The sequence below is a fragment of the Canis aureus genome, chromosome 34 (assembly GCF_053574225.1).
Source record: "Canis aureus isolate CA01 chromosome 34, VMU_Caureus_v.1.0, whole genome shotgun sequence".
NCBI classification, from domain to species: domain Eukaryota; kingdom Metazoa; phylum Chordata; class Mammalia; order Carnivora; family Canidae; genus Canis; species Canis aureus.
The window spans coordinates 25,672,332-25,694,491 of NC_135644.1; the positions used below are offsets into that span (position 1 = coordinate 25,672,332).

The 22,160-nt window shown below is 34.5% G+C and overlaps 1 protein-coding gene across 23 annotated transcripts in view; it reads left to right on the plus strand.

Moving 5' to 3' along the window:
- Window positions 1-22,160, plus strand: part of BAZ2B (bromodomain adjacent to zinc finger domain 2B) — a 294,178-nt gene that overhangs the window by 158,698 nt on the left and 113,320 nt on the right. For 19 of the 23 annotated variants that reach the window (XM_077883356.1, XM_077883357.1, XM_077883359.1 and 16 more), the window contains 2 exons: window positions 4,060-4,203; window positions 21,742-21,930. In XM_077883356.1, coding sequence (XP_077739482.1) covers window positions 4,062-4,203; window positions 21,742-21,930 — 331 coding nt within the window. In that variant the 5' untranslated portion in view covers window positions 4,060-4,061. Of the gene's footprint in view, window positions 1-4,059; window positions 4,204-21,741; window positions 21,931-22,160 lie in introns of those variants that run through there. The other 4 variants (XM_077883363.1, XM_077883364.1, XM_077883365.1 and 1 more) reach the window with 1 other exon arrangement.

Below are 22,160 nucleotides of genomic sequence, written 5' to 3' on the forward strand. Positions count from 1 at the left end.
CCTGGGAGTTATCTAAAGAAATAGTTATATAAAAGCCTTTTTCAGAATTTTTAGAACATAGTGGACTTGTAAATCTACTGTTAGTAGTACTACTAAACCAAAAGGAGCAGCATAGTGACTACCTCCTGATATTGTCCTTGATTATTGTTATTCATTTGAGTTTACATTGGAAGGAGAAGTAAAATTTCACCAAATCTACTTTTGTGCTTTAAATTCCCACAGAGAACTTTTGGTATTGTTGGCAAAGATAAAGACAAGACACCTTCTAGGAGAAATATCTAACTCTGTTTTTATGTTTACTTTCTGAATATTCAATTTATTCTGTAGCTGTGCTTTCAGCACTAAAGAATCATGCAACTAAAACAAAGGGCAGCTGATCACGTTTGTATTTGTTAGCCAACGTGTCTTGCCCTTCCCTAATAGCACCTGTTCAGGTTTACACCTAGCAACTGTCAGTGTTCATAAACTCTGTGATCAAACAAAAGGGCACTTTGATATGCCTGAATTTGAATGGTATGATCATTAAATATTTTTTGGATGGAGTATGGAAAATCATCATGCAGAAAGAAGTTGTTTGTGGTAATTCCAATTTTTGTCTAGTCTCAAATTGTTATTGGTAAATATCATCTTAATAAAATATAGTCAATTCATGCTATCCAGTCTGAGTAAATGTTGATATGTATTAATGACATATCATATATTATCGGTTTCACACAATTAGGACAAAATGTAAAATAATGGAGTTTGACACAAATGATAGGTTGAATATAATGATAATGTTATCATTTATCACAATGTCAATAAATCAGTTTGAATCATCTTATAACAATTATATAGAATTACTACTTAATAGAAAGTTTTAATTAATTGAATTCCAAGTAATAACAATTTTTGATACTTTAGATCAGGATTTCTCAACCTTAGCACTACTAACGTTTTGGGCCAGGTAATTCTCTGCGGGGAATGTTCTGTGCGTTGGAGAAGTTTAGCAGCATTCCTGGACCTATCTCTGCATTGCTAAGATCAAATTAGTTAAAATAAAATAATACATGAATAATATATATAATAGAACTTCTATAGAAAATGGCTGCATAGGCATATTTTTAAAAAAAGAAAGTTACGCCCTTTTCCATTTAAATGAACAAAAGGAACCAAGAATAAAAGACAGAATCCCACTTTTACTGAAACAAAAAAAGGCTTCTAACTTATACTACTAGCTATAGTTCCACTCTTCCTTATTGTTAGGTTTAAATTTTATTTTTAAGCAATGTTATAATAAAGAACCTACTTTTATTTCTGCAGACTAGATTTCAAAAGTAGATTGTAAGATCCAAGTATATGTATGTATATTTTTCATTTTAATGACTATTCCCTGGAAAAGATCTTCAATAAGTGATATGTAGAGACTGCTCATTTTGCTTTCTGGGTTTCACTTGCTTTAGTCCTGAATCAAGTTATAACGACAGAAAGAAATATACATAGGGTTCATAATTTATTATCCCAAAAAGAGTAATGACTATTATTTATTGAATATTTTTATGCCAGGTACTCAGCTAAAGTGCTTATCTATGTTATATCACCAAATTATTTTTGCTGTGGAGTACAAAAGCAAATTAAAAAAAAAAAAACCTTTCCGAGACACCTGGATGGCTCTTTAGCGCTGCCTTTGCTTTGTACCAGGGCGTGATCCAGGGGTCCCAGGATCTAACCCTACATCCAACTTCCTGCATGGAGCCTGCTTCTCCTTCTGCCTGTGTCTCTGCCTCTCTCTGTCTGTGTCTCTCATGAATAAATAAAAATAAAATCTTAAAAAAAACCTTTTTATTATTTTTTAAAATACTACACTTAATTAGTACATTTTAAAATTCTTTAAGATGGTGAGGTTACCAGCTATAAATTTTTTAGAATAACCTTTTTCTGTAAACTCTACCTAGGTAAAGGATGCATATTTTTTGTATATAGTGAAATGAGACTTGTTGGTGAAAACAATTAATGGAGAAAATGTCAGTATGGGCCTTGCCAACAGACCAGCCACACGTCTCCAAGCTCATTGGTGACTGTTTGATGACCCAAAACCTGCCCTTTAAGCATTAGTTTCATGTAACCATCAGGATCAACTACACTTTTCCAAGATGAATGCTGATGAAGAAAAAGAAAAGTTCTTTAAGAATATGGACATGCTCATTTTAGCAGTATCATCATCTGTAGAGATGATCGACACTGGTGCCAGAATATGAAGAGAAGTTTTTGAATTTATATATGATTGGGGGGGATCCCTGGGTGGCTCAGTGGTTTAGTGCCTGCCTTCGGCACGGGGTGTGATCCTGGAGACCTGGGATCGGGTCCCACATCAGGCTCCCTGCATGGAGCCTGCTTCTCCCTCTGCCTGTATCTCTGCCTCTCTCTCTCTCTCTCTCTCTCTCTCTCTCTCTCTCTCTCTGTCTCATGAATAAATAAATAAAATCTTAAGAAAAAAAAACAGTTCTATATATGATTGGGAAACTTACTTAAATGGTTACCAATGATGCTATGTGTCAATCTGAGATAACCTTTTATTATATGTATCGATCTTATGAGAAAAATCATCTAGATACTATATGGATTAAATCAATATTTATATATTAACCCAGCATTATTTTAATTGGCCAGTATTTTTATTTTTATTTTTATTTATTTATTTTTTTTAATTGGCCAGTATTTTTAAATCAAACTATTTTTCTTAGAAAATATAAAGTAATTATGTGATTTGCTTGTAGAATTCCATACAGAAACCTTTTTTATGGTTAGATTTCATGGTGAAAGTTTACTTGTGGTTGATCGTAAGTTCAGTTGTAAATGAGCAGTATCTTTTTTTGTTTCTTCCTGTAAATTGTGTACTTATTAAAGCAGTTGTTAACTTCGTGATTTTCTTGCCTACCTGTAGGATCAGTGTATGCAAAGTATTAAAATAAGCATAACCTATTCTAGATTTTAAAAATTTATTGGGATAACATTCGAAATTAGTTTCACTGGTAGAGTATATGGATATTACAAAATGATCATCACAGTAAGCCTACTTAACATCCATCATCACACAGTTACAAATTTTTTTCTAGTGATGAGGACTTTTAAGATCTACTTTCTTAGCAGCTTTCAAGTAAACACTCTAGTATTACTAAGAACAGTCACCATGCTGTACATTATATCCCATGACTTATTTTATTTTATTTTTTTTTAAGATTTTATTTATTTATTCATGAGAGACACACAGAGAGATGCAGAGACATGGACAGAGGGAGAAACAGGCTTCTCACAGGGAACCCAGTGCGGGACTCGATCCCTGGATCCAGGATCACACCCTGAGCTCAACCACTGAGAGCCACGCAGGTGCCCCTCCCATGACTTACATATTTTAAAACTGGAAGTTTGCACCTTTTGATCGCCTTCACCTATTTCTACTGTAGATTTTTAATGACAATATAAACTTGCAATAAGGCCATTGTAAAATTGTACCTAAAATAGCTAAGCAGATAAATAAAGATACATGTAAGTGGCTCAGTCATTATAATGGGTCATACTAAAGCCATTTTAACTATAGTTCAAACTTGATGTTACTAACAACTCTAAAATGTATTTATCTTTTTGGTGAGGGAGAAGTGCTTGCTGTGATAGAGATTACCAGGTCAGATTCTTGGATGCTTAAGACTTACCAGACTTGGAATTAGGAGATGCAAATGTGGTGTTGTTTTCTTGATTTGTTAAGATAATATGGGTATTATGTTGTAAGTGAATAGATGATGAGGTGATTTAGGAAGAATAAGAAGCTAATATGTTATATGCAAGTCTATTAAAATAAGGTTTGGTATACTTAAGATTAATCTCATTTCATAAATTTGTGATTTAAATTATACTTGTTTTTATTCCATATTTTATCTTTCTGAAGAACACGTTTTGAAATTATTTCATATTTTATAAAAGTATGCTTAAATGTTTGACTTATTTTAATAATAAGATATATTTAATTCTTTGAATAATTCCACTATCTAATACTGAGAATTAACATTTTTCTCCCTCTCATAGACATGGAGTCTGGAGAACGGTTACCATCCTCAACAGCCTCCTCTACTACACCTTCATCTTCTCTACCTTCTGTGGCTTCATCAGTTTCAAAAGGCGGCCTTTCCACGGGAGCTGCTTCACTTAGCTCTACAATCAACCCATGTGGTGAATACCCTTTATTAACTCAGTTTTAGAATGCCTTCCATTTACTAATTTACATTCATAGTGTTTTATTGAACTCTAAATAAAATGTTTTCATTATCTCTGTTGACCTGTTGAATAATAACTAGGTTAAACATCCAGTTTGTGCTTTTTCTGGATTTTACCAGAACACTGAGGTTGCACTTTTCATGCTTATTAGAGTTCTCTTTGAGAGTTTCATTGTAACATCTTATTTGACCATTTCAATTAATAAATGAGCACACACAAAATGTTTAAAACAATAGGCCCATGAGGGAGTGAAGAAATACAAAGGAGTCCTTGGTGGTAAGATTAGGTACCAATGCTATGGACCTTTTATTCTAAATGTGCTTCTGGTATTTGAAATATCCTTCTCCAAACTGCAACTACCCCAGTTCATAGATGTTTACTAAAGGAGATCATTTACTCAATGGAAAATATTTTAAAAATTAATAGCCTGACAAGTTTCTTTTCAACATGAACAAAGTTTAGATTGCTAAAAAGACAATAATAAGAGTTTTATTTCAGAAGTGAAAATATCATAAATTTTATTATGTAGAAGGTATTTTTAATTACTGCCCAAAATCACTCTTTGCCCAAACACAGGTTTGATAGAATACATCCTTTTTTATTTTTATTTTTTTGAAAAAAGAAAACACGTTAAGTGTGATTAACTTATTCCTTTATCAGTAGGAAGCTTTCTAACCTTAAATATTTTTGTCTTATAGATTATTTCATGTTTATAAGCAGTAGAACTAAATGATATCTCACTTTTTTAAAATTAGATTTAAAATTTTGGATAAATGAAATGCATATATATGGAATGTTTGTTGACAAAATACCTTAGTAAATTATCAAACATATATATGTTCAGTTATTCTTTTTAATCAGTGGAATGACAAGAAGAATGTCATTTTGTCATTGATTTATCAGAATAATTTTCTCTAAAATCGGTGATTATAAAATAACTAGGAAAAAATCTTTTATTAAAATAAAATAAAATAAATAAAATAAAATAAAATAAAATTAAAATAAAATAAAATAAAATAAATAAAATCCCTGTTCTCCTGCACTCTGTGCAGTCTTGGTTGAATCCTTGTACAACTTCATGCACACTTCCCTTATATATGAAATGATGAATACCTTTGATGATATGCTGTGTTCAAAAATAGTGATGCTATTTTATCTTAAGTTTGTCTAAATGATTGCACACAATTGTACCTTTGTAATTATTTTCCCCTGCTTTTTATAATTCTTCTTCTCTTTGTTGACAATTCATTTCAGTGGATCTTCCAATCTGCTATGTAACTTTGTATTTACTTCTGAGTTAGTCTTTATATAATGTTTCTAGAGAATTTTTTTTTTAATATTGAAGATTTCAGTAGCATTCTTGAGTTTTCTGGATACTTTGCTGTTACCAATTTCTCATTTTTCTAAATTAGTGACACATGAATTGCTTACAACTTTGATTAGTCACATATTAGGCACTATTTTTTGTTAGTAGTAGTTGGAAGTTGCAAAAGGGGTGGAGTATGCCGAGTTGCTGAGTGGCATCAGAAATTTCCTTGTCTAGAAAGGAATTCATTTTTGTCATTTATTTACCAACTGAAAAAATTCTAGACTTTTTATGTTAAGAATGGAAGCATATTTTATTTCTGTGTTTATTCAGGAGTATATCAGTTATTAACACATTATACTTTCAGTATATATAGCATGAGTTTTTTAAACTTCCTAAGAAAATGCTTTGTTTTTGTTTTTAACTTTCACAGTGTTATGATTTATGCTTAAATTTTATATTAGCTTCCAATTGATAAGTTGCTTAAGAGAATACTCAGTTGTCCCACAAAGCTCTATGTATCATATTTTCCCGTCTTCTCTTATTTGACTCATTCTTTTTGGCACATTCATTCTGATAATTCTCTTCCTTTACAAAAAAGATCGCAAAGTGTTAATGGACCTGAACTCTTTGTCTTAATAAACAAGTTAAATCTCCTCAATTTGTTTGATGTAAGAGACAACAAGAACAGTTTTCATCTTTAAAATGTCAAAACCTCAACAGTTCTTTAGTGGCTCCTTTGAGGACATTCTGTTGTCTTAAACAGTTATTTTAATTGGCCTTTCTCTGTCATCTTCATTAATGGTATGTCTATAGGAATTCTGAGTTACAAAGGATGTAATTCAAACCTGCTTTCAAACTTTGAATGATCAACTAATTTTTTTAAGAGAATACTATGTCAGGGCTTGGGATTAAGCCTACCTACAAGTTAGTCTGTCACTATTATGGATGCTGGCAGAAGACATGAAACTCCTGGGTCAGAAGTTTTATTACTCACCGTCATAGCAAATAACACAAATATCATGTTGGCATTGGCTCCCCACACCTCCCAAGTCCCACAGAGGCAACACAGTGCCCCAGTTGAATTTTATAAATGCAGTGGATTTGTGTCACAGCTGAAGAATACTGAACTTGGGGAATCCATTGCTTTCATAAAAATAGAAGCATACCCACTCTTCATCTTTAAGATGTTGCTTCATCCTTTAGGGTTGCTCCTTACAAATGCATTCCTGAGAAACAGCCTCCTTATAGGGTGGTCTCGGCTTTGCGTTCTTAGCCTACCCAGCAATAACATGCAGAGACCTGGGAGAATTGCATTTTACACACCTTTAATTTTATTATGGTAACTAGGATAGAAAACAACATTTCAGTAATGATTGATTGATCTAAGGCTATCTGCATATGGGTTTTGTTGTTTTTATCAGAAGAGTAATATTTCTTCCCCCTTTAAGTTATGATTTTTACAAAATAACTTGCCTACTTCTAAAAAAATAATTCGGGATAGCTTTCAGTAAATGTATTGGTACAATAAACAAAAAGTAACTAAAATATCAAAATGTAGGTTTTAAAAAGTGAAGAGGTGTTAGCTAAAGAAAGCCAATGTTATTGAACAAAAAAAAACTTACCAAATTAGCCACTAAGAATAAAAGAAAACAATGGTTTGTATGACTCACACACCACTGCTAGTAAGCATATCAGTTCCTCAGAAGAAAACGAAACTTTTTTTCTGGCCCTGAATAGTATAGGAAATGTCACCAGAACCTTTGTATAAAAAGCCAAATAATGGACAGTATCCCATATGCCAGTTTCACAGATATTTACAGTATTCCACATATTGGTTCTGAATGAAAGTTAAAAGAATAATAGTTCCACAATTAAACCTTATCAAATTTGTTTGAAATTTGTGGTCATTGACCTAATACAAAGAGAGAACTTTGAGAAATTTCAGTGATAGTTAAATTGTGTCATAGACTACTAGTTTTCTTTTTCTTTTTTTTTTTTTGTTTTCATTTTTTAAAAAATGGTTTTATTTATTTATTCGTGAGAGACACAGAGAGAGAGGCAGAGACACAGGCAGAGGGAGGAGCAGACTCCATGCAGGGAGCCCGACGTGGGACTCGATCCCAGGACTCCAGGATCACGCCCTGAACTGAAGGCAGACGCTTAACCGCTGAGCCACCCAGGCATCCCAGACCACTGGTTTTCAACCCATTTTTGAGGGCAGAACCTTCAAACAAAGGCTTATAAAAATGCTGAATATATAAAACATAGAGGCTGTTTAAAACTTCTCTGGCTAAAGCCTGAGTATGCCGACTTTTCTTAGAAAAATTAAAGAGGCCGATTTACACATGCATCTTAATTACAGGCCACCTCCCTCTACAGATGCCAAATCATAGTATATTGAGGAAATTGCAAGTTAACCAGTAAAGCCCTCAATTTAGGGTATGTGTTAGTTCTGACAATGCTTAACTATGAATAGGAAAACATGGCAATTAAACACATAAGCTAATAGAAAGGCAGTTTTGGAGTGGGTAATGCCATCATAGACCTGGGCTCCTAATTTTATATTCTGTCTTCTAGATTATGGGACTTTCATGCTCACATGTGTATCCGGTGACTGTAAGAGAGCTGATCCACATACAGCACTATTTTCCAGGAAGGAAGAAGGTGGGGTGGGGGTGGAGCAAAAGTTGCATGCCAGCTTACTTTGACCCCTATTAAGGAGCTTTCCCAGAAACCCCATCCAGAGATTTCCACTTACATCTCTTTTGTCGGAATGATAATCTCGGCTTCAAGGAAGTTCAGGAAAACTAGTTTTTTGCTGAACAGATTGCCATCCTGAAGAAAATAGAGTTATTAAGGAAGAAGAGCATGGATAGGCAATATCTACTATGGCTAAGTGGAACCAGAGGGATGGGAGGTCAAGCTGGAGAATAGGCATTAGCCTATGTCAGATTATTTAGAACTTCATGTGTGATGCTTAGGAATTTAGGCAAAATAAACTATTGATTAAAGATTTTGCAACTGAAATATCTTGAAATTGAATCTTGGTTTATCTGCGTATTAACAATGTGAATTTTGATAAATTTCTTAATCCTCTCTGAGCTTTAGTTGCCTCATCTATAAAATGGATATAATTCTACCCATTTTTCAGCACTATAAGGATAAACAAAATAATGCCTGACATATTAGTAAGGACTTAGTAAATTATAACCATTATTTTTATTTACACTTCATCCAAGTGGAAGGGTTTTATATGATCGCACAGCTTTGAAAATGAAAGCTTGAGCATCGTGTCAAACATCAGTTTACAATGGGAATGAGACTAGAGACAAATACTTTTATTTATCTGGGTGGGAAATTATATGGACCAAAATTAAGGAGTTACTGGAGATGGAGAAAGAAGTTGCAGAGATATTTAGGGAGTAGAATCTTATGGGATATAATGACTACTCAAATTTGGCAAGGCAATGGTTAGAGAGAGAGAGCAGCCCTGACATGACTTGAATAACTGGGTCAGGAGTGATGTAATGAGAAATGTGGAGGAGGAAGTTTTAAAGGCTAAAAGGCTCAGTTATCTTTTTGCATGCTGTATTTAATGGAATATACATCCATTTATGTATCCACACTGGTGTTGGTGGATATTTGAGTTGTTTTTGCCATTGTTATGACCATTAAACATGGATTCCAGTGCACATAAGCACACATTTTTGAAAATGTCTTCAACTTTACAAGTAGTACTAATTTATTTTTCCACCAGCTGTGTATTAAAATTCCTGATGCTTGTCATCCATGCTAACTAACACTTCTCATTGGCCAGCCTTTTTGATTTTTGTCAATGCTATATATAAAGTAATGTCTCATTAAGGTTCCTTTTAATTTTTTTTAGCCTTTTGGATTTCTTCTTTTTTTAAGTGATTATCTAAGGCTTTGGGACATGTTTCTATTGGTTGGTATATCTTTTTCTTATAGATTCATGAGTATTTTATATTTTGGATGCTGGTCCTTTTGTCAGTTATATTTGTGGGAGATATCTTTTCCCAGTCTGTAGTGTGTCTTTTATTCTAAATTGTCTTTTGGTTAACAGAACTTCCAATTTTAATGTAGTCAGATTTATCAGTATTTTTATTTATGCTTATCCTTTTTGTCTTAAGAACTCTTTTACCTTCAAGGTCATACATCTATGTTTTTAAGGATTTTACTTTCCTTTAGTATTACTTTGAAAAGTTTATGGTTATCAGATATCAGGCCGGTTGTGATAGACTGAATTGGCTTTTTGATTTTGGACCTGTGACCAGTGGGGTTGTTGGTTGATTTGTCAGTTCAGCTCATGATAACATGGACCACTAAAGCAATTTAAGCCCAAAGAGATTTAATACTGGGAACAGAGGTGCTTATGAAATTATTGAGGAGCCGGTCCCTCATCCCCGCAAATGATTTCAAGGCATTAACTATTGAATTGGCCTGCTTAAGGAACACTCTGGTTCAGTCAGGACACCACTGTTCCAACTGATGACTCCATGGGTCATACCACATTAGCTGCAATCCAGTAGTCAGGAACCACTATCATAACAGCCTCCAAGATTGGTCTGTGTTGCCTGCTAGAGCTGCACCAGCAAAAAAGCATACCTCATGTGCTACTAATCTGCCAACTTAACTCAGTTTTTAATTCTTTCCAAATACCTCTGATTGTCAGAATCTAAATTATATCCAGAATCCTGGCTGTACAAGAGACTGATAAATGTAGTTTTTAGCTGCCCAGCTTCTGCATCGCAGGAAAGTACACTGAAAGGAGGTTAGAACAAATGCTAAATGAGCCAATTACTTATCCACTTGAACTTACCTAGTGATAGGTCCTCTGCCTATCTCCCAACCAGTGAAGTGTAATAAACTCCTGATACATATAGATGAGCTTTGTTACAGTTTCAGCAGTATTTTTCTTCAGAACATTTAATAGCTCATGTATACTTAGTACAAATCTCTTTTGAAGGGTGCCTAGGTGGCTCAGTTGGTTAGGCATCTGACTTCAGCTCAGGTCATTATCTCAGGGTCCTGGGATCCAGCCCCTAGTCAGGCTCAGTGCTCAGTAGGGAGTCTGCTTTTCCCTTTCCCTCTCTCTCCCTCTGCATCTCTCCAACTTGTGCTTGTGCTTGCTCTCTCTCTCAAATAAATAAATAAAATCTTGAAGAAACAAAACAAATCTCTTTTGAGATTTGTCAGAAATGACATAGTTGACCTCTTTCTCCTTCTTGAAAACCTGTTTTGGGGAAAAGTCTGTATCAACCTGGTATTATTTCTTCCTTTAATTTTTGATAGAATCCACCAGTGAAGTCATCTAGGTTTCTAAGGTTTGGGTGGTGTTGTTTTAACTGTTGTTGGAAGATACTGAAACATGAGTTCAACTTTTTAAATATCAATGTAAAACTGATCAGGTTATCTTTTTCTTCTTTAGTGAGCCTTGGAATTTGTGTTTCAAGGAATTTATCCATTCCATCTAAATCATTGAATTTATGAGCACATTATTGGTCCAAATAATTTGTACCCCATGGGATGCGTGGGTGGCTCAGTGGTTGAGCGTCTGCCTTTGGCTCAGGGCGTGATCCTGGAGTTCTGAAATGGAGTCCCACATGGGGCTTCCTGCAAGGAGCCTGCTTCTCCCTCTATGTCTCTGCCTCTCTCTCTCTTTATCTCTCTATGTGTCTCTCATGAATAAATAAATAAAATCTTTTTAAAAAATAATTTGTGCCCTTTTTTCTTTGTGACTAGAAGTTTATCAATATATTTGAGGTTTATTAATATTAATCCTTTTGAGTAGCTTTTTCATTGATTTTTCTCAGTTTTCTGTTTTCTTGATTTCTATCCTTTATTATCTCCCTGTTTTTCTAGGAGTGTGATTTTTTTTTTGTGTGTGTGATTTATTGAAGGGAAAACTTAGATAATTTATATAAGACCTTTTTCTTATAAATATATGCATTTACTGGTATAAATTTTCCTGTTAAGTACTTTAATAGCTCTATCCCACAAACTTTGATTTGTTTTCATTATCATTCTAGTGAAAATAATTTTTTTTAAGATTTTATTTATTTATTCATGAGAGACATAGAGGGGGAGAAACAGGCTCCCTGCGAGGAGCCTGTTAAAGGACTCGATCCCAGGACCCCGGGATCATGACCCGAGCCAAAGGCGGATGCTCAGCCACTAAGCCACACAAGAATCCCACCTAGTGAAAATAATTTCTATTTTCCTTTGTGAATTTTTTGACCTATGGGTTATTTAGAAGTCAATAAATTGACATTTTTATTTTTTAAAATTGATGTCCATTTTAGTGTCATTGTAATAAAAAAACATACCGACGATGATCTGTTCCCTGTTTTTTTGGCTTTCCACTGTTGAATTTTTAGACTGTTGCCCTGTGTGTCTCCTCCGTGCCTGTGAAAATTGTCAGGTCAGCCAAGTACTTCGGCCAGATGAGTCTTATTCTCTCTGGTTTCCTTGTTCCTAAGATTACCCTCTACTTTCCAGCTGCTCCGCCAGCTTTGGACTCTGTACTCTGACATTTCAGGCTTTCTGCTGTCCAAGCTAATCATAGTGAAGGAATGTACTCAATTAAGAAATATATAAAACTCAACTGATATGCCGTGCGTACCTCTGGCTTTCAAGAATAGATTTTTCTATGTTCTCTACTAGCTGTTCTGCGGGGCCCCTGGGGTCCTTCCCCATACATGCACAGTGTACTTGTAGCTAGGCATTTAGATAGTTTAAGATCTGAATTTGAGCCTCATTCTTTCTATGGTTTGCTCACTGCCAGAATTTCCCCCTTTAAATTTCCTGATGTCGTTTTATATCCAGTTTTTATAATTATTTTCTATGGATAGTTAATATGACCTCTACACTACTACTACAATATTACCTGAAGTTGTCCCCCACAAACAAATCACTTTAAAAAAATTTTCACTTAAGACCCCAGGAGTGGTATATGACTCAGTCTAGACAATCCAAATATCTTATTTCCTAGGCAGTAGTGATTGGGCACATGATGTAAGTCAGACTAATCAAAGACAAAGAAATTATATTCTGGGATTTTTATTGGTGAGAAAGGTTAGCCTTTTGTCCCACAAACCTAGGAGAAAGGACTCATTTGAGGACATGGAGCCAAGAGAAGAAAAAGAAATTAAGTACTGGTAGACTTTGAATCAGTCTTCCTTATCTAAAGTGAGCCTTTCCAAAAGTTTTTAAGTTATATGAATTAATACATTCATCTTTTCACTTAGCCATTTTGAATTGGGTGTTTGGTACCTTTTGACCTGATGCACCCTCCATGATCTAATCTTGGCCTACTTAAGATTTATCTGGTACTGTTCTAATTCTGGTCCCATTATTGTTCAGACTCCCTGGCCTTTCACTTCTTCAGATATAAAACATTCTTTCCCAAATCAGGATCTCAAACATGCCCTCCCTCTGTCTGGAAGATCTTCATGTGGCTGAATTTTTCTTTTTTTTTTTTTTTTTAAAGATTTTATTTATTTATTCATAGAGACACACAAACAGAGAGAGAAGCAGAGACACAGGCAGAGGGAGAAGCAGGCTCCATGCAGGAAGCCTAACATGGGACTCGATCCCGGGTCTCCAGGATCACATCCCAGGCTGCAGGCGGAGCTAAACCACCGCGCCACGGGGGCTGCCCTGATTTTTTTTCTTAAGCTTGTTCTCAGGTTAAATGTCCTGAGACGTTGATTGGAGAATTCTCTTCTTTCTGTAGTGTCTAGGTAATTGTTCTACTATTGTATATTTTTGTCCCTAATAATTTCCTCCATCATACTCTTCACAATATATAATTATACATTTGGTGTTATTTTGGTTATTTGTCCCTTTTTCTACATATAAAGGATGGGAGCTATATCTGCTTTCTTTTATAAGCATATATCCAGTCAGTACCTGGCACAAAATATATGCCCAAGAAGTAATTTTTGAAGAAAGGAAGGAGATGAACTTGTAGGACTTGGATTTGAAAATTAGATAAAATAAAGTATCTTTAATAAGTTTTCTAGGCCATGCTATATTTTGTTCCGGTAGTACCAAATGACTATGCAGATTTTAGTGAGGAATGGGCATTGGTAAGCCTATGGTAAGGAATCTTAAAGGATCAATCGACCTCACTGAAAAGGGAATGAATAAATAAAACCCTGCAAGTCCAAAATTATTATTTTATTAGAACTTCTTATTTAAAAGCTAACCACTGCTTAAATTTACAACCACTAGAGAATCATCAAGAAAATGAGACAGGTCTATGATTATGGGTTTAAGAATAAAGCCAAGGTTTCATTCCAGTTTCCTTTAGTATTTATGTTATAGTATGAGTAACTATTACATTTTAGTTGATTTGTCTATAGTGTAGATATCTATAAATTTCAAATGTTCAGCTGTATATAGCCTTCCTCCCACTCAGGGGGTTTATTTTTGAAATATTTTACTTTGACTTTTATGAGTAGAACTTTATAATTTTAATGTAGAATTTTAACTGTAAATTACTACAGAAAAGTAATGCCTTCAAATCAGTTTAAGTACTCATAAAAATAAACCCAATATTATAGATTAAATTTTATTTTCTTCCAAAAAAAGATATACTGGAGTCCTAACTCCCAGTATCTCTGAATGTGACCTATTTGGATATAGAGTCCTTACAGAGGATCAAGTTATGATGAATTATTAGGGTGAGTTTTAAACCAGTATTACTGGTTTCCTTATAAAAGCAGAAACTTGGACACAGAGACATGCACAGAGAAGCCCATGGTGAGGACATAGGAAGAACACCTGAGGTTACCAAAAGCTAAGAGAGAAGCATGGAACAACAGATCCTTTCTTAGTACCTTCAGAGGGAGCATGGCCCTGTCAACTCTTTGATTTCAGACTTTGAACCTCTGGAATTGTGAGATAATACATTGTGTTCTAAGCCAATCAGTGTGATACTTCATTATGGCATCCCCAGCAAATTAATATACCCCGTATGTTTTTCAAGGTAATTTTTAATAATTTTTACTTATTGTAATAATTTTTATTTATTGAAACAGGTAAGAATTTAGAATTTGATTATTTTTTTAGTTATCTTTTTTCTATTTCATTATTAAAGTAAAGCTGCATTTGAAGATAAAAAAAATATATAAAATATTATATATTTTTACCATTTTTATCCATGAACTCTAAATCCTTTCACTGGTCTAACAAAAATGCTTATTACGAAAGAGGCACTGCTCCTATCTTTACCAAGAGTCATTTGCTAAACTGAATTAAAAGCTGTTTCCATGCCCAGTGTTAGAGAGTAGCACTTTTCATTCCCAAGGTTACTTAGGCTTTTAATGACTTGTTTTCTAATAACAACAAACAACAACAACAAAAACCCTGTTTGAAGGGAAAATAGTAACTTTACATAGACCCTAAGCAGATTACAACTTAATCAAATGTTTGAAGTTAGTATCACCAGTACACATAGCAACATCTTGGACCCCAGGTATGTTGCACCGAGAAAGGTGTCTTGCTTCTTCTATGATGCATAACCTTCTCTAATCATGAGAAAGCATCAGACAAACCCCATATTGAGAGATATTCTATAAAATATTGGACCAATATTCTTCAGTGTATCAAGATCATGAGAGGTAAGACTGAGGAACTGTCACAAAGAAGAGAAAATTAAGGAGATACAGCAACTAAAACTGATAAGATCTGAATAAGTTTTAAGTTTTAGCTAATTAATCAAGATTAATTTCCTGGTTTGAAAATTATTTTTTGTCATGTAAGATGTTAACATAGGGGAGGTTCGGATTCTACTAATTTTGTAACACATGAGAATCCTAAAATCTCAAAATACATGCTTAAAAATAAAAATAAAGACATTATTTCCACGACGTGCATCTTTTTAAAATATTAAAATGTAGGGGTTAACTGAGAAAGTTTTGAGACTGCAGGAATGAAATGAAAATTATTTGCAGGAAATATTTTGTCACCAATAACTATAGAATTATTTGTTCTCTAATCAAAGTTCAAGTTTATAGTTTATATATTTTGAGTTCCAGAATATTTGAAGATGAATATATTTAAGAATTTTAATATGTGAGCCAGTAATCTGAGCATCTCTTTAATTTACAGTAATTTTGGTGATGTTCAATTTTGTTTTTACATTCATTCATTACTAGCATTAAAATACACACATAACCCTTATTTGAATGTGCTGCCATTTTTGATGATTAGCATACCTTACAGGTTGTATTACTAGGGGCTGATTTTGCAATGCTGTAAAATTATGCTTATGATTTTAAAGAACTAGAGACAAGAGTTTGAAGACATGTTGCAACAAGTTTGGGAAGCAATGGAAGATTAAAGACCTTTTTCTTTCCAGTGCACAAAAAGCAACATTCGTGGAGTTCTATCCTAGTAATCAGTCTCCTTGATTTTAAAAAGATTAGATGCTTCAGCATACTTCTTATAATTATTTTCTTTAATTGGCTATCTGGACTTTTTCTGACTGTGAGTAGATCTTGTTCACTGGTAGTTCAGGTTCAAGGCATTATTATAGTATTTATACTATTTTGTTCTTGTGGGAGAAAAACCCTTATTGTGTTGTATCATGAAGTTCACTAACATTAATAAAGATACTTGCAGTTACCACGCCTTATTACTGAGACATGGACATATAACTACTTTAAATCATTTATACATAGATTGGCCAGCAGAATTTGAAAAGCTGTGCTAAACGGTGTTCAGCTTATTAAGTCAGAATTTAGGTATTACAGATGTGTATTAATTTTTATTATGGAAAATTTGCACATTGTTACCTGCCTGTTAAAACAGAAACTAAAAGTTGGATTTATAATATTGAAACTATATTTGAATTTTTTTAAAAGATTTTTATTTATTTATTTGTTCATGAGAGACACCCAGAGAGAGAGAGGCAAAGACATAGGCAGAGAGAGAAACAGGCTCCAGGAAGGAAGCCCGATGTAGGACTCAGTCCTGGGACTGCAGGATCACACCCTGGGCTGAAGGCAGACGCTAACTGCTGAACCACCCAGGCATCCCTATGTTTTAATGTTAATATCTGTTAAAAAAAAATAAGTGTAGTCTTCTAAAAGTATTATTTTATGATATAATTTATTAGGTTGCAAATGTTTTCTCAGAGCAAAATTTAAGTTTTAATCATAACACATTATTTGGGAGCATCTTCTGATATTAGATATATTAATATAGAAAAAATTACTTCTACAAAAATAGAACATTCTAATATCCAAATAATGTTATTTTGTAGTTGTAAGATTAATAGAGCCTGACTCCTGTTGTATTTTGTTTCATGTAAGACAATATCATTCTGCTTTTTTTATTAATACAGAATATGTTTTGTCTTAAATGCAGTTGTAGCATTCACTGAGCCACCACAAGTTCATGAGCAAAAATCACCTTGGCAACAGTAACTTAAAATTTCAAGACAACTAAAGGCTAAGGATATTGTTCTGGCGATGGAACCCAGGGTATAATCTAAACAGCACCCCCTGCTGTATAAGAAGATTAAAGCACAATGTAGATGTCACTAAATCAGCTTCTAATTTTCCAAAGAGCTTTGAGTACCATTATGAATTTTTTTTATAATTGGTGCAGAGAAAAAATTATGAGATATACAGTTGACCCTTGAACAACATAGGTTTGAACTATGTGGTCCCCTTATGGACACATTTTTTTTCAATAAATACAGTATTGTACTATAAATGTACTTTCTCTTATGATTTTCTTAACATTTTTTCTAGCTTATTTTATTGTAAGAATGTGGTATAGGATATAGACAACATACAAAATATGTGTTAATTGACTGTTGATGTTGTCACTAAGGCTTCCAGTCAGCAGTAGGCTATTAGTAAAGTTTTGGGAGGAGTGGAAAGTTATAGGTGGATTTTCAACTGCAGGGCGTGGAGGAACAGTTGGCACCCCTTACCTCTACCTTGTGCAAGGATCAGCTGTATTTTTAACCATTTAAAGAATAATTCCTGGGGTGCCTGGGTGGCTCAGTTGGTTAAGCATCTGCTTTTGGCTCAGGTCATGATCCCAGGGTCCTGGAATGGAGCCCTGCTTTGGGCTCCCTGCTCAGTGGAGAGTCAGCTGCTCCCTTTCTCTCTGCTTCTCTCTCCCGCCACACCTCCCTGCTCATGCTTTATCTCACTTGTGCTCTCTCTCTCTCAAATGGGTAAATAAAATCTTTAAAAAAAATAAAGAGTAATTCCTGGTTGTTCTAGCCTTTTAAAAGAAGAAACAAAACTATCATTTGTCTGTGGCAGGTATTAGGAAAGGTTGCCCTTGCAACTGATAACAGTATGTTTTATGCAGTGTTTTGTAGAGAATAAAAATGATTAAGAGATGGCCTTTTCCTTTATAACTTTATACTCTAGTAATGGTATGATAAAAGATAGCAAGTAATCATGAAAGTTCAAAGAAACCTCAAAACATGTCTGGGAAATTCAAGGATACTTCTTAGGCAATATGCTTTTGAGATGGTTAGGATAGATAGGATTATATGAGGCAAAAGAAGTCAAAAAGCATATTACATAGGCGGGGGTGGGGAGTGAGGTGTGAAGTGGAGAAATAATGTGACCAAAAATACAACAGTGGGAAACATTTGTTAAGTACTAATACCTCACACTTTGCAGGTATTGGGGATACTGAGACAAATGAGATTCAGTTTTTGTTATCAAAATGCTAAAATCCTAGCTTACCATTTATTTGCATAGAAGTGATAGTTAAAACAGTATTTCTACGAAATACTGAGAAAGAAAGCATACAGAAAAAAATTAAGATAGCTGGACAAAATCCTTAAAAATGCTTACTTTTTAGAAAAGAAAATCCGATAAAGCAGACCAGAAATATTATTAAGAGATATAGTTAAGAAGAAGATCAAGACAGTTCCATGACCTGGAGCTAAAGGGTGAACATGGGTTTTGTGTTGTTGTTGTTTCAGTCCCTCACCCTCCCTCCCTTCCCTGAATGTGGGTTTTAATAAGGCAGAGGCACTCAGCAATGCCAGATTTATAGAGAAGTTAAAAATGAGACAAGAAGGCAGCCTGGGTGGCTCAGGTTTAGCACTGCCTTTGGCCCAGGGCGTGATCCTGGAGACCCTGGATGAGTCCTGTGTCAGGCTCTCTGCTTGGAGCCTGCTCCTCCCTCTGTCTCTCTCTGTCTCTCTGTCTCTCTCTGTCTCTCATGAATAAATAAATAAAATCTTTTAAAAAAAGATTTAAAAAATGAGACAAGATTAGTGGGACCTGGTTAATTAGGGAAACTTTAGTAACTTGGGGCTTAAGGTTTGACACAAATATTAAAGATTCTGAGAAGTGGTGAGGGAGTAGACATACAGGTAAGACTTTTCTCTCAAGTCTAATGCAGGAGAGATGGTGATGAGATTAAGAAGGAAGAATAGATAGGGTTGGGGATTGGTAGCAGCCTGGGGGAGGCTGGAGGTCATGCTAAGAAATAAGGAAATGAAAACAGGGAAATTGTGGTTAGAGTGCAACTTCAGAGTTTAAGAGCTTGAAGGTGATAGAATTTTGAGTGATCAAATCTAGAAATCTAGTATGTGACTTGACTTAAATGGAATCAAGGAGGAATAAAGGCCAAGTGGTAATAAAAAAAAAAAAAAAAAAAAAAAGTCAGGACCAGGGGTTGGTGACATAAGACAAGAGGAAGCTAGGAAGTATACTTGTAAATTTAAACGAAGATTCAAGACAACTTTCTGTTCTAATTTAAGTTCTTTGGATCAGTCCCATGGATGTGCCCCTTCTGTTCTTAATGAGTAGTGAATTAATTTGTTAAACAGATATTTATTATATATCTACTTTATATGAGACCACCACTCTAGGTATTTGGGATCTATTATTGACTCTTACATATGACAGTAACCATTTAAATAATACTGAGATATTAACTAACTCGTTTTTTATACATTGTGGTTTAAAAATATAGTTCAGTACTATTAAATTATGTTCAACCATGAGTTTCTTGAGGTCAAGGATAGTCTCATTTCATCCTTGTATGGCAGGTACTAAACATAGCATCTGATACTTAATAGGTATATTCATGAAATGCCTGAATTACAGAAACTTTTGAATAAAGAACAGAGTAATTCTGCAAGATTTTTTACGTGGAATTCATATCTGTGTTTTTTTAAAAGATGATAGAAAAACAATACTAAAATCATATGTAGTGTTGAGACTTTTTTTTTTTAAAGATTTATTTATTTATTCATTCAGAGAGAGCAAGAGAGAGGCAGAGACACAGGCAGAGGGAGAAGCAGGCTCCACCCAGGAAGCCCTATGTGGGACTCGATCCCGGGTCTCCAGGATCACGCTCTGGGCTGCAGGCGGCGCCAAACCGCTGCGCCACCGGGGCTGCCCCTGTTGAGACTTTTTTAATATAAAAGCTATATTTTTAAAGATTTTATGTATTTATTCATGAGAGACACAGAGAGAGGCAGAGACACAGGCAGAAGGAGAAGCAGGCTTCCTGCAGGGAGCCTAATGCAGGACTTGATCCCCCCAGGCCCCAGGAACATGACCTGAGCCAAAGGCAGGCACTCAACCACTGGAGCCACCCAGGTGTCCCGAAAGCTGTATTTTTTTATCTCATTGACTTTGAGATTCTTGCTATAAAGGCAAAATATAGTGATAACCACAAAAGTACCAAATTCACAAATTTTCTGTTTAGGCTGTAATGAACAGAAACAAAGATCGGCTGGCTTAGAAAAGATACCCAAGTCTGTCATTCCCTTGTCCTTCCTTACGGTTCCTTTATGGGCCTTCTTTGCAAAGACACTTTGAGGATCTTCCCTGTGAGATCCAGTTATTATGTTGTTATACCGGAACCTTAACCCTCAATCAGTAGTTTTTACTTTATAAGCTGACATATGATATAACAGATGTAATGTATTTAAATCTTAATACCTTAGTAAAAATAATGTAATGTTATTTCAGCAACTTATATATGTTTTATGTTAGTCTCTGAGGGTAGACTCTAACCTTTTTGATGATTCCTCTTGGTTTTCAGGGAATATAAAAGCAGAGGAGAGATTTCCTTCATAACTAATTGATTAAAAAAGTATTGTTAGTTTTAGCTTTTATTTTTACATTTCTCAATGTATTATATTAAAAGTAATTAAATTGCAATGCACAGTTAGGTATAATATAAACAGAAGATAATATAACACAGAGCATAATACCTTTACCATAGTAAATTCTTAAACTAGCCTGGAGTGTGGGGTTTGATACTCTATTTCCATACTACTAGGCCAGGGAAACTTAATTATTTCCTAGAAGTAAAAGGAGAATTTCCAAGTTTTAACAAATTTTCTGTCAAATCTCTTCCAAAGTATGAAAAACAAGTTGTATTTTTGATTGTATAACATTTCAACCTGGAGCTATGACACTTAGAACTAGATTCCCTTTAGAGTGGAGATTGAAAAGTCACACATTTGAATTGAATGTGATCCTTCCATCACAAAGTTAAAAATTACTTTTATATTGATAACCACCCTACGATGCATTTAGAAATATCTTAGTAAGTTTATTCATTAAATCTTGATGCTGTCTTTTGTATTGCTTTATTAGGGTAGAATATGATCTCTTTTTGGTATCAATTCTCCTCACCTGAGAGGCATTGGACAGAGACCATAGTTTTCTTCTGGCACATGGAACTGGGAATGCTTTGCCCAGAGTGGGTGATAATTTGAGTAATGGCTTGGTGACAAATTCTGGACTTATTTCATTGGTTTTCAACTTTATGTTAATAGAACGCTTTTATTTTCCTTCTTTTGAGTAAAAAAAAAAAAAATCTGATAATACTGTACCTGTATTAACAGAAAGTTCACTTCAGCAGGTCAAACTGTTATAATTAGTGACAATTGTGTACCTAAAACATTATTTTTCAAATCTCAAATTCAACGTAAATAAGGTTATACCACTCATTTTAATTATATTTTGAGTCCTTTCATATTTCTAGAAATATTCTATAGGGTTTGAAGAACAGAAATAGAAAAAGAAAAAATGTAAAATAAAAATTTAATCAATAAGAAATTATTATAAATTTTAACTATGAACGCTGAAATCAGATAAATCTCATCTGTTTTTATAGTACAACTTTAAGTGTGTTTTTTTCCCTCCCAGGACATTTATTCAGAGCAGCTGGGGATCAACCGTTTAACCTGTCCACAGTGTCGAGTGCCTTCCCAATGGTCAGCCACCCAGTCTTTGGTCTACATTCAGCCAGCTCAGGGCATTCAGAATTTGGTGGTTTGGGGACACTTGGTACACCCACAGCCTTAGCCGCACATCCCCAACTAGCATCTTTTCCAGGTAAACATCTGTTACAAACAGTGTTCAAGGAAAGGAGAAAAGCTTGAAAATGTTCAAGCAGTAATTTGTTTATTAAATTGACTAAAAAGAATAGTCTAATGCCTGGTCTATTAAAATTCTTGTACAAGAATTGATTCAATCATATTTATCATGTGCAAAAAAACCCCACACTATGTGTGCTAGATGGCATTGCAATTATAGATGTTCAAGTGTTTAGCTAGAGAAAGGCG